The sequence below is a fragment of the Abramis brama genome, assembly GCF_963993115.1.
Source record: "Abramis brama genome assembly, chromosome: 18".
NCBI lineage: Eukaryota > Metazoa > Chordata > Actinopteri > Cypriniformes > Leuciscidae > Abramis > Abramis brama.
In genome coordinates, this window is record NC_139980.1 from 784,448 (window position 1) to 802,527 (window position 18,080).

Sequence of the window (18,080 nt, forward strand, 5' to 3'; positions counted from 1 at the left end):
TCCCACATATCAAGCTTATTTAAAAACCTCGAAAGCATAAACACTCATTCAAAGTACCTGGAAAAGGGAGATGTAAATAACCATAACCATAAGTTCCCGAATCCATGTATCATTAGTTCAGTCGTTTTTTTATTTAATATTGAAAGTAGAAAAATGAGATGCAGAAATATGTTGCTGGGAACACAATTAGTGCTGCTGCGAAGCTTCGTTTCTAATGTACAACACTTGCGAGATCGCAAGCCATAGGCATAGGCATAGCATTATTTTTTTTATGCTATCAAAAATAACATAATACACATGACCATGATAACATGTCTAACCTTTGTGTCTTTGGCCCCTATCTCGCACCCAGCGCAATAGAGTTTGTACAGCGACGCGTGTGTCATTCCTATTTCTCACCCGACGCACAGCGGACTTTTCCCTCCACAGACGCACGTCGGTAAATTAGGGAATGAACTTGCGCTCCCGGGGGCGGTTCAGCGAAAAGAGGAGGCGTGATCCGGCGCAAACGTTCCCTGGTGCTATTTTGCTGGTTTAGAAAACAATTCCGCCACAGACCAGGAGAAACCTCGTCTAAAGTCAGTGGTGCGTTATTCAGATGCTATTTTATTCATATGCGCATGCTTGGCCATAATGTAGCGTGTGCACAACACACACACACTTTGCTTCTCTCATCTTCACAGACGCAGCAGTTTTCATTTTTAGAAAACCATACATTATTTCAAGGAAAAATATTAACACACAAGGGAAATCATTGTTGTGTCCATGAAGATGTGAAAAAATAGGCATAAACCTGAATAAATAATTGTGACAATAGTTAGACATGTAACAGTATAACTGTAAGCGTTGAGTACTCAGTTCACACAAATAGAATGAGATTAAAAAGATAATTTAATCCATTGAACTTGTAGGATACTGAATAGACTACCTGACAAAATTATCACGGTTGGAGAGTAACAGTGTTAGGCCTTAAATTGAAATATGAATAGGAACTGTACTGTTAAAGTTATAGGCTAGAATACACTGTAAATCGCTGGTTATAAAAATGTTATTAATAGTTTACTTTGGATTAGAAATGCAATCCAATACAAATAGCAATTAATGAATTGTGATCTGAGGAGAGTTTCTGCAGTGGTTCAAAAATAAAATCAGTGTTAAACAAATAATTCAAAATGAATTAGATCATGCTGCTTTAAGTAGGCTAATTAACCAATACAGTAATCTACAAATTACATTTAACAGATTTTATATGTGGGATACAATTTAAAACCAAGCCTCTTAACATTGTAAATTATAAGACAGCACTTTTTATGTTATTATTGTTACATGCTTAATTGGTTGATGTTTCTTTGAGATTTGCTAATTTCTTTCAAGGTATTATTTATTCCCACTGCTTTATGCATATAATGTTTGTCCAGCAAAGCTCTGGTAGTATTTTCTAACAACTAAAATACTTTATTTTATGTTGTTTTCATTTGTCATGAGCTCTATATTTTAAGATGTACTAGGTGTTGATAAATCACATTCAATTAATGTGAAGGGCCTATGTCAGCGGTTTCCTGGTCCTGGAGGGTCAATGTCCCGCAAACTTTAGCTTCAACCCAGTAAACACACCTGAACCAGCTAAGCAAGTCTTCAGGGTTACTAGAAATATCCAGGCTACACTCTCAGAAAACAAATGGAACAAAAGCCATCACTGGGATGATAACCTTTAAAAGTACCTTTTTATTATTAGTAGCCTTTAAGGTATAATAATATGCACTCTAGGTTTACCTTGTGAAAGGCTACCACCCCAGTTACAGCTTGTGTTCCTGATGGATTGTGTTGGAATAGGCTGGAGCTAAACTTGGCCCTCCAGAAGCTGGATTGGTCACCACTGGCTTGGGTTAAATGTTGTTAAATCTATAAATGAATCTGCACAGCTGGGTGTCTGCAGGCAGATGTGTGAGTCAGTCAATACAATGGAAAATGTAATGTGCAAAATGTTATTTTATCTTCACAACAATGCATGCAATGCAACCAAAACTGAACATGATTTGAGAGCAACAACACGTTAACACATTCACATTGGGGAATACTCACCCAAAACACAAACAACCCCACCCCCAAAAGTCATTCATAGGATTGCTCTCAGTTAAATTTTTTGTCAAAAAAGAAAAAACAGCTACAATGCGGAGCAGACACAGAAATGAAGGGGCGACACCATAAAACATCCACAATGCAGAACGAATACAAAAACACACACATATAGGCCTACACACATACAACACCATGTTCAGGGTTTGACTGTATTGTAAAAAACAATGATACTTACGATACTTTGACCAAAGATTATTTTTTATTGTTAAAATAATGATTTTATAATGTCTAAACACAAATCTAAATGAAAACTTGTGAAAAGATGAATACCTACAATATGTGGAAATGGCAGATGAGCCAGTGAGTGATGCGCTGCAGCCATCTAGTGGCTGTCCTTGAAATGTCATGTTATTTTAATTTAAAATGTGTTTGCTTTCCAGTAGATGGCAGCAATCTTCCACTAAAACATGGCACGTTGTCCGTGCTATCTCCATGAGCGAAATTAAGAAATCACATTAGATATAAATTATAACAAATGCAAATACATATTAAAAAACACCATACGAGAGTGACATTACGTATGTTTTTTTTTTTTTTTTACATACACTTGTTATTAATTGTCAGTCCTATGAGTTATGAGCTCAGTTTGTAGAAATAATACTTGCATTCAATTAGAAAGAGTACACAGCAGCTCGTGGTGTCACACACACACACACACACACACACACACACATCTACTGATCTCATTAAAAGGCGAGTGGGAAATTTTATGTACATGTTATCACGGTCATGTTTATCATTGTTTTTATGTTTATGTTATCATTTTAATTTTATCCATATTATATCAAACATTTTCATTGTATTTTAAATAGGCTATACATAAAACACCAAACTCCATGTCAGCATAGCCTATGGCTTGCTATCTCTCAAGTGTCGTACATTAGAAGCGAAGCTTCGCAGCAGCACTAATTGTGTTCCCAGCAACATATTTCTGCATCAAATGTCAGCGAGTGGTGCAAAAGCTTATTAAAGTGGGATTTGAGTGTGCTGTACGGACTCTTATTCTGGCTGTACCGAAGACGAAGCGGTTTGACCAATCAGATGAAAGGGGCGTTTCAGCTCACATGTGCAAACGGAATATCAAAGCCATAAACCGATTTGTAAACCACAAACGAAAGCTGAGAAGTCGGGCCGAAATCTCATTTTCCGTTTATTAAACTAAACGAAAAAACAAATAAACGATCCGTCTTTTCATTTCTCGTTATTCCATTCCAAATAGGAAATGAAATTATCAGATGATACACGGACCGGACCGTTATACCAATACCCCAGGGGGTAGCACCTGGTTTCGGGAGATATCTTAAAGAGACATCACCCAAAGAGGAGAACAGGATTCCTAAGTTCTCAATCTTTCTCATTATCCAAATGACTGCAATGAAATTAAGACCAATTTACCAATCGCACTGAGACACTTAAAAATGATGCCAAACATGAAAAGGAAAAACAATAGATTCACAAGATACATCATATGTGATATATAGACATTCTCAGTGAACTGTTGGTGACCTGACTCAGGGGAGAGGAAGAGAGGAGGGAGAGGGGGATGCAGAGATAAGGAAGGAGAAGAGTTTGGACAGGACAGTGTGCTCTGTCTGTGCGATCTTCTGTCCAGGGTGCGTTTTATTGCTTTATTACAGGGTGAGTTTTATCTCAGCTTTTGTCTTAGCAGGAAAATCAGTTCTTACAGACGGCCCCGGGCCCTGGGACAGATTTAGATCAGGCCTAAGGGGACATTTTTGGACATTTTCCTGTTTCCACATCTTCAGTGTTATTTTCTACACTCTTCTGTGTATTTTACTACACTTCAGCATTTTTAGGATTCTTTACCTCTCTTTTTTGGCTTATTTTATCTGTAAAAGAAAACATGCTTAATAATTCTGCACACCTGAATATAAGGTGTTTTTCATTTCCAGCCTTGATGATCAATTATATATCACTTACAAATTATTAAATACAAAATGAATTGTAGTTATTAAGATTAATATGGTTTGGAATTGGTCAAATGTGCCTGAAATATATATATATATATATATATATATATATATATATATTTTGTGTGTGTGTGTGTGTGTGTGTGTGTGTGTGCTTTTTCTCAGAAAAGCAACATGCCTAATAATTCTGCACACACTGTATGAGATGTGTTCGAGAACTTGAGGATTGATATTGACCCCCTTTGTTCAGCGACTCATAACTCCATTTCTGTTTGTCAAAAAAGTCTGTGAAATGTGTTTTATCTTGTTGTCTCAGTTGTTGAAGCATTTTATGTTCATTCAAGTATTTACACATATTAAGATTTGCTGGAAATAAAAGCTGTTGAAAGTGAGAGGATGTTTCTTTTGTTTATGTATTTATAAATATATACAGTAGGCCTATAGTCAACATATGAAGTGGATCAAAACCTTCCATCAAAGTTATACATTAATTTTTAACAATACCCATTCTTGTCTTAGGACAACTTTGATGAACTTTTTAATCCACTTCAAATGTTGACTACTATATACATATACACAAACAGCTAGCAAATCTGTATGTGACTATACTTGGAAACCATAAAAGAACATATTTTACCTTCAAGGACCTAAAAAATTTATTCTGTATGTTTTATTCTTAATTGTAGGCTACAATTATTAATCTGCATGTATCTACGTTTCTCTTAAATGACTAATACATGTTTATGCTAAAAAAAAAGAACTAAAAAAAGACAGCCAGCATTAAATTGCATTCACCCTCTATTAATTTGTGACCACATGAAGGGCTCAGATTTTATATTTATTCATTAAGATACAGTTGAACTATAGATCTGACTTTTATTTTGAAGTGTCGCCTGGTGTGTGCGCGCACCCGGAAGTGCCCGTGTGTTCCTGACTACGGTGTCTTGTACTCTTCATTCGTCTTGGAAACAGAAATGCAGACAGACGTCTTGATCAGAAGATAGCTGATCGATTATTTATATTATCATTACTGTGTAACCGACAGAAATCAGTCATGGCGAACGGTAAGTGAGGAGACTTTTGCTCTAACGAGCTGTCATGTTAGTTTAAGAGACTAAGTTAAATGATCATAACAACAACCTGTAACATCGTTCTGCTGGTACTTTATCATATGAGGAGTTGGTTTATTATATGAGGAGTTGGTTTAATGTGTGGTTATTGGTGCTGGTGTGTGACTCGAGTCAGTGATGATGTGTGTGTGTCTCAGAGTCAGTGATGATGTGTGTGTGTCTCAGAGTCAGTGATGCTGTGTGTGTGTCTCAGAGTCAGTGATGCTGTGTGTGTGTCTCAGAGTCAGTGATGATGTGTGTGTGTCTCAGAGTCAGTGATGCTGTGTGTGTGTCTCAGAGTCAGTGATGATGTGTGTGTGTCTCTGTAGAGTCAGTGAGTGTGGTCTTCAAGATCTACTGCCTGTCCGTCATGACCCTGGTCGCCGCCACATACACCGTGGCCCTCAGATACACCCGGACCGTGTCCTCGGACCTGTACTTCTCCACCACCGCGGTCTGCATCACGGAGGTCATCAAGCTGCTGCTGAGTCTGCTGATGCTGGTCAGGTGTGTGAGCCGGACACGTCTCCTCATGTCGTGTGTGTGATCTGGTCTGATGTGCTGTGATGCTGTGTGAGCCGGACACGTCTCCTCATGTCGTGTGTGTGTGGTCTGATGTGCTGTGATGCTGTGTGTCGCAGGGAGACGGGGGACCTGGGCCGCTGCAGGACCGCGGTGGTCACACACATCTTCAGGAGCCCCAGAGAGCTGCTGAAGCTGAGCGTGCCGTCCGTGGTGTACGCCATCCAGAACAACATGGCCTTCGTGGCCTTGAGCAACCTGGACGCCGCGGTCTACCAGGTATTATGAACATCTGAGGAAATACTGATTCTTTCGTCATGAACTCGCTATCGTTCCAAACCCTCTATTTGACTGGAACACAAAAATAGACATATAGTAAGAACCTTCATGTAGTTCTTTGCCATCACAACAGCAGTCCGAACGACTGTAAGTCTGCCATTACATGATATATCTGCAGGGCTTGACATTAACATTTTTGCTCACCAGCCACAATTTTCACTGGCCACAATTTTAACATCGATACTGCCAAAAACTGCCATATAGATATTTTTAATAGCATCTCATAATCTGTCAGAAGGTTTATTAGGCTGCTGTCACTTTAAGACCTGACGCACGGATCCAGTATACTGTTACACATGCGTTTCCTTTCTCAACTGTTTACGTTCACTTAAAACAGAACTGACTGTGTTTTCGTGAATTCTCGCTAATACTGACATTTTGACATTATTTTGTGTGTATTTGACTGCAAGAAGCAGCGAAAAAGAACTCAAGATGGCTTGATATGCACGCACTTTGGGTTTGAGCACAAAATCTGAGGGAATGAGTAAAATTTAGGGGTGGGAGAAAAAATCGATTCACCTTTTTTTTTTAAACGATTTTAAAATAGATTTTTTTATTCCAGAATCGATATTAATTCAAATTGAATTGGTTTATTTTAGCCCTTGCTTGTAGACGAGGTTGACAGAAGTTAGCCACTTTCGTTCCTACAGAGGATGAAGTGTCGTTATCTGTGAGTGTTGAGTGGCGTAATATCCCGAGTGTGCGTGTGGAGGAGACGTGAGACTGAAGCACTGAAAGCCCTCGCGCTGCTCATACACTGAGAGAGAAGACAGTAGAGCTGCACGGTTCAGCTTTAAAACAATGTGATCTCCATTCAAACACACACACCATCTTTCAATTCGTCTGTCTATCAAACTTTGACAAAATCACATCGCAACATTCAGATCTGTGTTGGCGCTGACCCGGAGAGAGCCGTCATGAAACCGCTTCACTAACAGCCTTTTCAACATCACAGTATCATTACTTCTGTGATACAACAGTTCAGATGATCATAGAAGTACTGGGATAAAGGTTCAGATATGAACACTAATGTCTACGATAGCGATCAAAATCAGCTTTTGACAGAAACTTGGTGCTTAAAATAACGCATTTATTGATTACAAGTGACTGTTAAAAAATGTATTTGTTAGAATTTATTCAAGAGAATGTAGTGTTGTATGACGCTTCTGAAATAACAGTCAGAAAGATGTGATGATTTGCTTTTGTAAATATGACTCATCTTATGGCGCTTTTCCATTACCAGTACCGGCTCAGCTCGGCTCGCTTTTCGCTCCGTTTTCCATTGCAGATAGTACCTCCACAATAGTACCTGGTTGTCATAGCGACGCCGCAGGAAAATGCCGTGACTTCTTCTACGCGAGGCACACCCGCTACCCACACACACAGGACAATGGAGGAAATCGAGTGTATGCTGTTTTTGGATGTTTTTGTTTTTGCTGTTTTTTATTCAGTATACTCCGTCTGGCGCGTGCAATGATGACGCAGTGAATAGTGACGATTCTCTCTGACCAATCAGCAGTCTGCCGTGTTTTCACGTCACATTTTAGTATCGCCTCAGCTCGCTCAGAACCTCGTCGGAGGTGTGGTATGAAAAAAAGTGCCTGGAAGCAGGTACAGGTACAACTTTTACACAGTGGAAAAAACCAAACAGAGCCGAGTCGAGTCGAGCCGAGGCGAGCTGGTACTGTGTAGTGGAAAAGCGCCATTATTGACATCATGTACAGTCTGTATAAGTGTATGATTTAACTTTTCCCCATGGTCTAGTGTTAAAATAATAATAATAATCGCAATATCAAATTGCAATTCTTAAAAAAATCGCGATACATATCGTATCGGCACTCAAGTATTGTGATAGTATTGAATCGGGAGATGGGTGTGTCGTCCCAGCCCTAGTAAAATTATGTGCAGTACACTCAATCCCACGCCGAAATTCAAGCCCTGTAACACCAACGGTATTCAGTGAGTAAAACGAGTGAGTGAGGAGAGGCGGGTTTATGTGTAACTCGCTGTCAGAGAGAGGAGAGAGAAAGAGCAGCTGGTATCGTGTCTATTCTGCGGAAAATAAGCATTGGAAACGTTTCAGATATTTCAGTGTCGATTTGTATTGAAAAAACACTATTGAAAAACTCTCCGGTTTTGCCCCTCGAGGACGGGGACAGAGGTGTGTGTCCAGTCTGACTGTGTGTGTGTGTGTGTGTCAGGTGACGTACCAGCTGAAGATCCCCTGTACGGCGCTGTGTATGGTGCTGATGCTGAGCCGCTCTCTGAGCCGTCTGCAGTGGTTCTCCGTCTTCCTGCTGTGTGGAGGAGTGACGCTCGTGCAGTGGACCCCGCCGACCTCCAGCAAAGTCCAGGTACACCTGCCCTCACCTGCCATCAGAACCATCAGAACTACCAGCTTCCTAGTCCTAGTTTCCCTCTCACGTCGTATAACTACTGGGAAACTCGGAGATAACTCTGAAACCGGATTCCTGAGTTGGACAGGCCGATTGCCGCAATTGTTCTGGTCTTGTTGTTAAAGTAGTGCATCACACTCACTCACCGGCCACTGCTCGACAACAGTCATGACGTAACAAAGCCTCGTTCACTGAAGTCACTGGTGGCCACATATGAGCTGATTCATGAGCCTGCAGGAACTCTGTAGGATCCATGAGTGTTATAGATAGAGTGACTGTGACTGTCATATAGGCCAAAGCGTCTTTACCTATAGTTCACTTTAAAATGAAAATGATCCCATGATTTTCTCTCCCTCAAGCCATCCTAGGTGTCTATGACCTTCTTTCAGACGAACTCAATCAGAGTTATATTAAAACATTTCCTGGCTCTTTCCAGCTTTATCATGGGAGTGAATGGAGCCTGAGATTTTAAAGCCTAAAAAAGTGCATCCATCCATGATACAAGTAATCCAGTAAAGGTAAAGCTCCTCCCACATTTCTCTTTAAAAATGATAATTTTAGACTTCTAATTCGTGACCGGTGTTTTAGTTTTGCTCTATCTTCTGCTCTTCTGCATTTGTCAAGTCGGGTCAGAGGTCATGCGTCGGGTCAGAGGTCAGAGTCTTCCACCGGAACTAGACTCGCGTACGTCCGTTACCAGAAGCCAGTGATTATAGAATATAAAGTTATAAATATGGATATTTTTCCTCAGAAAGCCTTTATTAACCCCTGGAGGCGTGTGGATTACTTGTATCGTGGATGGATGCACTTTTTGAGCTTCAAAATCTCAGGCTCCATTCACTCCCATTATAAAGCTGGGAAGAGCCAGGACATGTTTAATATAACTCTGATTGTGTCCGTCTGTAAGAAGAAAGTCATGTACACCTAGGATGGCTTGAGGGAGACATGTTTAGGTGGACTGACCCTTCAGCGTGTGTGTGTGTGTGTGGTTCAGGTGGAGCAGAACCCGTTCCTGGGCTTCGGGGCGATCGCAGTGGCGGTCCTCTGCTCCGGGTTTGCAGGTATGATGCGTTCACTCGTGTTATTGATGGCTTCTCGCATTAGGGAACATCAGTGACTCTCTGTTTTGGATCAGGTGTGTACTTCGAGAAGGTCCTGAAGAGCTCGGACACCTCTCTGTGGGTGCGAAACATCCAGATGTACCTGTCCGGGATCGTGGTGACCCTCATCGGGGTCTACGGGACAGACGGCGCACAGGTCCTGGAGAAGGGCTTCTTCTACGGATACACGCCTTGGGTCTGCTTCGTCGTCTGTGAGTGACGTCGGCATGACCTTTATTTCTGAGGCCTGCAGTCATGCTAGTATATATTTAAATAGACGCTGCCAGCTCTTGAATGGCTTTGATGAAGTGGTCCGACTGGTTTCTCCTGTGTGTTCTGCTGCAGTTCTGGCGAGCGTGGGAGGAATGTACACGTCTGTGGTGGTGAAGTACACCGATAACATCATGAAGGGCTTCTCTGCGGCCGCTGCGATCGTGCTGTCCACCGTGGCGTCCGTCGTCCTCTTCGGCCTGCAGATCAGTGAGTGCTTCAGTCTCGTCTTCTCATCAGTGGGCCTGAAACACACACGACCCGAGTGTTTACGAGGCTCGTCCGCTTGTGTGTCGGCCCGTCAGGTCCTGCTGAAGCTCTACAATAAAGAGATGATGATGCGTTTCATCTGTGTTTGATGATAGGAAATCTAGTCTCAAAACTGATCAGTGCATGGAATTATTTTTTTTTATGTATTAGTAAATGTTGAAATTAGGGCTGTCAAAGTTAACACATGCAATTAATACCAAGTCCGGTAACACTTCATAATTACTGCACGCTATTAATCATTAGTTAAGCATTAGTAAACAGTTAATTCATCATTTATAAAGCATTAATAGACATTAATAAGCAGTTTATAAATACAGTTATAAATGCTTTGTTCTTGATTTATAAGCATATCTATAATGTGTTTAATAATTGTATTTTCATACTTTATTAATGATCAATTTATCATTTCTAAATGAAGTATTGCATTATTTACAAACCGGTTATTTAGGTGTTGTCAGTGATTCATAAGATCACTTAGAAAGTGTGAGTTATAAAGCATTTAGTAGTGGTCAGTTCACTATGTTTGTGAGCTCATCTAAAGTGAGGACTAGTTATGACTTGTAAAGCATTTATAAAGGAGATTTAAAGACTCAGTTTTCTTCTAAACAGAAAAAGGAAACAAACACACAGTGATACAGAACATGGAAATATTAACAGCCTTTAAATCTCCTTTATAAATGCTTTACAAGTCATAACTAGTCCTCACTTTAGATGAGCTCACAAACATAGTGAACTGACCACTACTAAATGCTTTATAACTCACACTTTCTAAGTGATCTTATGAATCACTGACAACTCCTAAATAACCGGTTTGTAAATAATGCAATACTTCATTTAGAAATGATAAATTGATCATTAATAAAGTATGAAAATACAATTATTAAACACATTATAGATATGCTTATAAATCAAGAATAAAGCATTTATAACTGTATTTATAAACTGCTTATTAATGTCTATTAATGCTTTATAAATGATTAATGAACTGTTTACTAATGATTAACTAATGATTAATAGTGTGCAGTTATTATAAAGTGTGACCGGACTTGATTCTTTCAGACGAACACAATCAGAGTTATATTAAAACATGTCCTGGCTCTTCCCAGCTTTATAATGGGAGTGAATGGAGGATGAGATTTTGAAGCCCAAAAAAGTGCATCCATCCATCATAAAAGTAAATCCATACGCCTCCAGGGGTTAATAAAGGCCTTCTGAAGAAACATATCCATATTTATAACTTTATAAATTATAATCACTGGCTTCTGGTAACAGCCGTACGCGAGTCTAGACGTAGGATGTAGGAATAACGTAAGCTTAGGTGAGAGTAGACGACCTCTGACCCGATGCGTTTTAGAGTGTTTTGTTTTGCTCTCTCTATCATACATCATGCGTCGGGTCAGAGGTCACTCTTCCGCCGGAACTAGACTCGTGTATGGCCCTTAACACATTAAAATAATTCAGCACAAATAAATGACTGAAGCTTGTGTAATTGCGTCATTAACGTGATCTTGGTGACGCAGTTAGATGATCTCAGCCCTAGTGGACATGAACAGGAACTGAGATTAATGAATGCTGTAGTGTTTTTAACAGGCCTCTGTAGTGAAGTGTGGTGTTCGAGGAGCATCGTGGCGTTCTCTGCTCACTCACTCTCTGCTCTTTGCAGCGACGACGTTCGTCCTCGGAGCACTGCTGGTGTGTGTGTCCATCTACATGTACGGACTGCCCAAACAAGACACCAGCAAACTGAAGGCCAGCACAGAGCGAGAGGACACGCAGAAGCTCATCTCCGTCTGACACTGATCCACACACGACTCTCGCTGCTCAGCGCTGCACAGAGACTGACCCGAGCAACACTACAGCAGGAGGAGGAGACGCGCTATTCATCTGATGATGATGATGATGATGATGATGAAGGAGGGTGGAGGGGGGGTTATGGGGAAGAATGTGGGGTTTTCTCTATCTATATAAATCATTTATACTGTAGGACTTGATGCAGAGACACCGCCGTGAGGAACGAACACTGATGCCAAACCCACACACTGAACGGCGGACAGGTTTATTGTTCAGGATATTTGATTAGATTTCCAGTGTCGTTTGCTGAAGAGTTCTTAAATATTTACGTAAGCCGAGCGTGAAAAGGATCCGACAGCTCTGGATCGCCGGCTCGTTTTAATCACAGAGCAAACGTTGAAAGATACGCCTCGTAATCCAGGACAATCTCTGTGTGTGTTCACGAGGCTCTGATGGACTGATGTGTTTCTGCAGACGTGATGTTAAACGTGTGTGACGTCAAGCTCTCAGATAGTGGGTGTTTACGGCATCCAGCCCGAATCCACAACCTAACCCCATTCAGATTCTGAACAAAGCACTTCATGTGCAATCCGATTCACATATTTGTTTACATGTGCATTGCATTTATTTCGAACAAAACTGCATTTAGAAACAGAGAAGGTAATAATTGGTGTTTTTGCCTTGATGATGCATTCTGGGGATCTTAAAAATTCACCCTTACACACATGAAGCTCTTAAAAATGTCTAAAGTCTTAAATGCATGAAGTTTTGACATTAAATGAAGCATTGCAAAGAAAAAGAGAATCTTTATGAGTATTTCTGTCCTGTTTTCCAATTCAAATATCTAAACATCTCTGATACTTTTACTTGAGATGCAAATGTAGAATTAAGTCTTGAAAAATTAAAATGAGTTTATACTTAAATCAAGAACAAATATCTGTCAATGACTTATGAAAACTTCCCACTGAATTAAGATGATTTTTCTAAGTGCATTGGCAGATATTGGTTCATGTTTTAATCATAAACTCGCTTCATTTTTATCTATTTCACAGAAAACAAGATTTCAGATTTTATGCCATTTTGTATCTGTAATAAATGCATCTTGATTTAAGAATAGAGTTGTACTGGAAAACAAGACAGAAATAGTAAGGGAGAGCGTCACTTCTGTGCAGTGTGATCAGAAGTACAGTAACATGTATATGATCTAGTGTTTGGAAGCAGTGATTAAAGCTACTTTTTTTTGTAAAAATGAATTAAAAGTAATGGATATCAGTTGTATTGTCAAAACTCTGATGTGTTGCTGCTAATACAACTCGTGTTTCTCTCTAGACATTTATATTAAGAGAACATATTGAAGTATTTGTTCCCATCAATTTACTCCTGAAATATTCAGTACTTGATCTTAAATTTACCTTCATAAAACCTGCATCAAGTTTTTTAAATGACTGAAAAGCTTGTCTGGGAAATCTTTCATCTCCAGTGAACACCACAGCACTGCACACGTTTACTTCTGACTGATTAAGGCTTCACATGCCTAAAATGTTCCTGTTAAACACATGATTTATTGTTTAGATGAAGGGCTCAGTGTGATTGGTCCATCACCCGATTATTGACTGATTATTTGGTTGCATGTAAACATGTCTTTATTTTGTCCGTGGTTTGGAGGTGAAGGTCACGTGACTCGCGTCCCTGCGGTGCTGATCAGGGTTACAGCAGTCCATATTTTACATAGATGATCCATACAGCATTATATTTGGTATATAGTACAGTCATCTGTAAATACCATAGGGTAAATACTTATATTTTCTGTTTCATTGGTTTTCTCGAAGTGATAACATGCGCTTACATGAGGAGAAACTTTAACCTGCATATATTCACTTTGACTGTAATCATGGTTTGATGTTGCAGTCAGCAAAGTAGAGTTTGGTTTAGATGATCATTTGCTCCTATATCTGGCATTTAATTAAATATTTCAAGAGTTTAAAAGAGTTGTCTATGGTAAAGACGAAACCGTTTAGCATAATGAAAATGTGTCATGTTTGACAATCACTCAAGAACCACTTTTGGCATGAAATCACGCTGTATTTATGATACATTTTAAAGAAATTCTTAATTTTATATTTTAGAAATCTAAATAGGGGCAATAGTGTGTGGAAACACATATTTTTCCATAATCGGTTTTCTTTTTTTCCGTACTTATCCAGACCTGGAAATTACTCCAATAAAATTCCATACTTTTTCAGACACTTCTGCACGTAAACAGATCCGATGCTTCAAAACAAGAAATATCTCAAACATGATGTTGTGTGTTAACCAAGAAATGAACAAACATTAAAGAAATAGACTTTTATTACAGGAATTCACATTTTGTCAACTGGTGTAATACCCAGAATCCTCATGCCACTGGCCAGCACTGAGCGGACGGAGCTGAACAGACACAGCCGGGCCTGAGGGAACACACACCGTGAGCATCGGTCCAGCTGCTGAACTCTGTGTGTGTGTGTGTGTGTGTGTGTGTGTGTTTACCTGGGCCGTCGCCGCTGGACTTCCCTTCACGGGCAGCTCTCGATGAGCCGACGCCACCAGGTGACTGAAAACACAGTAACACCTCATCAGAGCAAACTATGACAGACCATAAACCCAGTAAAAACTACAGTCCTGTCAGTCCTGGTTCTGGAGACTCGCTGCTCTACACATTCTGTTAAAAGCCTCTTTCAGACCGCCAGTCCAAACCTGAGTTTTGTGCACATCTGATTGTAACCTGATCATATTAACGAGTGAACAGCAAAAGACTCGCACTGCCTAGACACTGTCATGTTCTAAATAAGACTCCCTGTATTGCAAATCCCTGTGATGATGTTTTTGGCGCATGCCTAACAACGCAATGACATTACCATAGTGCATGGAAACAAATGTTTTCCTGTAGTGTCTTACCTTACAACAGTATAATAACGTTTTTATGTTCTTTTTATGCATTTCTTGCTAGGCTCTTAAAAGATGTGTATGTATCACAGCTAATATGTGATGCATTAAGAAAGCCAGGCATGCAGTGCAGAACCAGCCCAAGGCCCTTCACCACACCCAGTCCTGCGCTGATGATTGACAGGGTAATTATAGTGTGGTAGTTTGTCCCAAAGCTTGCCTACTCTTCTGCTACACACTCAGAAGTATTAGCTCAGCGTGGTGCAAGCAGAGGTGGACAAAGTACACTTTCTTACTTGAGTGAAAGTACAGACACTACTGGTCAGATATTACTCCGTTACAAGTAAAAGTTGTAAAGGCCGATTTTTACTGAAGTAAAAGCACAGAAGTACTTGTTTTTAAAAGTACTTCAGTATCAAAAGTAAATGTCAATGCATTGTTTTATTATTGTTGCATTGTTGTGTGTAATACTTACAGTACCTTATGCCTCTGAGTCTACGCCTGCCCTCATATCAATATCAGATGTATTTCTAGAGCACAGTTCCAGTGGGACTGAATGTGAGATTGAATAAGTCACTCAATAACGTCCACAGTGGTTTCCTCTAATAGTGCCCTATTTTTTATAATACGTTTTTTGGCTTTTAGTATGAATATGTTAGCCTTACTGTTATCTATAAGCTAGTGTGCTCCAAAACAATGACAAAATTAGCATTTAGAAGACCAAACCCAACGCTGAAAATGAAAATCAGGTTGATGTCAGAATCCAACGCCGGATTGACGTTAATCTCCAACACTGGACAGACGTTGTATTGCGGTTGAAAATGAAAATTGGTATTTGTCTTTCAAATGTAGTGAAGGTAAAGTAAAAAGTTCCAGAAAAAAATAATACTCAAGTAAAGTACAGATACTCAAAAAGTGTACTTAAGTACAGTACTCAAGTTAATGTACTTTGTTACCGTCCATGGTAATGTGTACCTGAGGGTCATGAGGAAGTTGGTCATGTGTACCTGAGGGTCATGAGGAAGTTGGTCATGTGTACCTGAGGGTCATGAGGAAGTTGGTCATGTGTACCTGAGGGTCATGAGGAAGTTGGTCATGTGTACCTGAGGGTTGGTCATGTGTACCTGAGGGTCATGAGGAAGTTGGTCATGTGTACCTGAGGGTCATGAGGAAGTTGGTCATGTGTACCTGAGGGTCATGAGGAAGTTGGTCATGTGTACCTGAGGGTCATGAGGAAGTTGGTCATGTGTACCTGAGGGTCATGAGGAAGTTGGTCATGTGTACCTGAGGGTCATGAGGAAGTTGATCATGTGTACCTGAGGGTCATGAGGAAGTTGATCATGTGTACCTGAGGGTCATGAGGAAGTTGGTCATGTGTACCTGAGGGTCATGAGGAAGTTGATCATGTGTACCTGAGGGTCATGAGGAAGTTGGTCATGTGTACCTGAGGGTCATGAGGAAGCTGGTCATGTGTACCTGAGGGTCATGAGGAAGTTGGTCATGTGTACCTGAGGGTCATGAGGAAGTTGATCATGTGTACCTGAGGGTCATGACATGAGGAAGTTGGTCATGTGTACCTGAGGGTCATGAGGAAGTTGGTCATGTGTACCTGAGGGTCATGAGGAAGTTGATCATGTGTACCTGAGGGTCATGAGGAAGTTGGTCATGTGTACCTGAGGGTCATGAGGAAGTTGGTCATGTGTACCTGAGGGTCATGAGGAAGTTGATCATGTGTACCTGAGGGTCATGACATGAGGAAGTTGATCATGTGTACCTGAGGGTCATGAGGAAGTTGATCATGTGTACCTGAGGGTCATGAGGAAGTTGGTCATGTGTACCTGAGGGTCATGAGGAAGTTGGTCATGTGTACCTGAGGGTCATGAGGAAGTTGGTCATGTGTACCTGAGGGTCATGAGGAAGTTGATCATGTGTACCTGAGGGTCATGAGGAAGTTGGTCATGTGTACCTGAGGGTCATGAGGAAGTTGGTCATGTGTACCTGAGGGTCATGAGGAAGTTGGTCATGTGTACCTGAGGGTCATGAGGAAGTTGGTCATGTGTACCTGAGGGTCATGAGGAAGTTGGTCATGTGTACCTGAGGGTCATGAGGAAGTTGGTCATGTGTACCTGAGGGTCATGAGGAAGTTGGTCATGTGTACCTGAGGGTTGGTCATGTGTACCTGAGGGTCATGAGGAAGTTGGTCATGTGTACCTGAGGGTCATGAGGAAGTTGGTCATGTGTACCTGAGGGTCATGAGGAAGTTGATCATGTGTACCTGAGGGTCATGAGGAAGTTGGTCATGTGTACCTGAGGGTCATGAGGAAGTTGATCATGTGTACCTGAGGGTCATGAGGAAGTTGGTCATGTGTACCTGAGGGTCATGAGGAAGCTGGTCATGTGTACCTGAGGGTCATGAGGAAGTTGGTCATGTGTACCTGAGGGTCATGAGGAAGTTGATCATGTGTACCTGAGGGTCATGACATGAGGAAGTTGATCATGTGTACCTGAGGGTCATGAGGAAGTTGGTCATGTGTACCTGAGGGTCATGAGGAAGTTGGTCATGTGTACCTGAGGGTCATGAGGAAGTTGATCATGTGTACCTGAGGGTCATGAGGAAGTTGGTCATGTGTACCTGAGGGTCATGAGGAAGTTGATCATGTGTACCTGAGGGTCATGAGGAAGTTGGTCATGTGTACCTGAGGGTCATGAGGAAGCTGGTCATGTGTACCTGAGGGTCATGAGGAAGTTGGTCATGTGTACCTGAGGGTCATGAGGAAGTTGATCATGTGTACCTGAGGGTCATGACATGAGGAAGTTGATCATGTGTACCTGAGGGTCATGAGGAAGTTGGTCATGTGTACCTGAGGGTCATGAGGAAGTTGGTCATGTGTACCTGAGGGTCATGAGGAAGTTGATCATGTGTACCTGAGGGTCATGAGGAAGTTGGTCATGTGTACCTGAGGGTCATGAGGAAGTTGATCATGTGTACCTGAGGGTCATGAGGAAGTTGGTCATGTGTACCTGAGGGTCATGAGGAAGTTGGTCATGTGTACCTGAGGGTCATGAGGAAGTTGGTCATGTGTACCTGAGGGTCATGAGGAAGTTGATCATGTGTACCTGAGGGTCATGACATGAGGAAGTTGATCATGTGTACCTGAGGGTCATGAGGAAGTTGATCATGTGTACCTGAGGGTCATGAGGAAGTTGGTCATGTGTACCTGAGGGTCATGAGGAAGTTGGTCATGTGTACCTGAGGGTCATGAGGAAGTTGGTCATGTGTACCTGAGGGTC

General features: G+C 41.1%; 2 protein-coding genes across 2 annotated transcripts in view; one reads left to right on the forward strand and one right to left on the reverse strand.

Annotated features, from left to right (window-relative positions):
* The first annotated feature begins 4,979 nt into the window (after window positions 1-4,979).
* Window positions 4,980-14,113, forward strand: slc35a1 (solute carrier family 35 member A1). The gene is made up of 8 exons (XM_084091663.1): window positions 4,980-5,134; window positions 5,509-5,686; window positions 5,821-5,980; window positions 8,242-8,394; window positions 9,431-9,497; window positions 9,572-9,748; window positions 9,882-10,016; window positions 11,740-14,113. The coding sequence occupies exons 1-8, from the start codon at window positions 5,125-5,127 to the stop codon at window positions 11,868-11,870; spliced, it is 1,011 nt and encodes a 336-aa protein (XP_083947789.1). The 5' UTR covers window positions 4,980-5,124; the 3' UTR covers window positions 11,871-14,113.
* Window positions 14,114-14,198: 85 nt separating this feature from the next.
* Window positions 14,199-18,080, reverse strand: part of rars2 (arginyl-tRNA synthetase 2, mitochondrial) — a 23,851-nt gene continuing 19,969 nt past the window's right edge. Inside the window, exons 19-20 of the mRNA XM_084091656.1 lie at window positions 14,394-14,457; window positions 14,199-14,314 (exon numbers count right to left, since the gene is read on the reverse strand). Coding sequence (XP_083947782.1) covers window positions 14,228-14,314; window positions 14,394-14,457 — 151 coding nt within the window. The 3' untranslated portion in view covers window positions 14,199-14,227. The remainder of the gene's footprint in view (window positions 14,315-14,393; window positions 14,458-18,080) is intronic.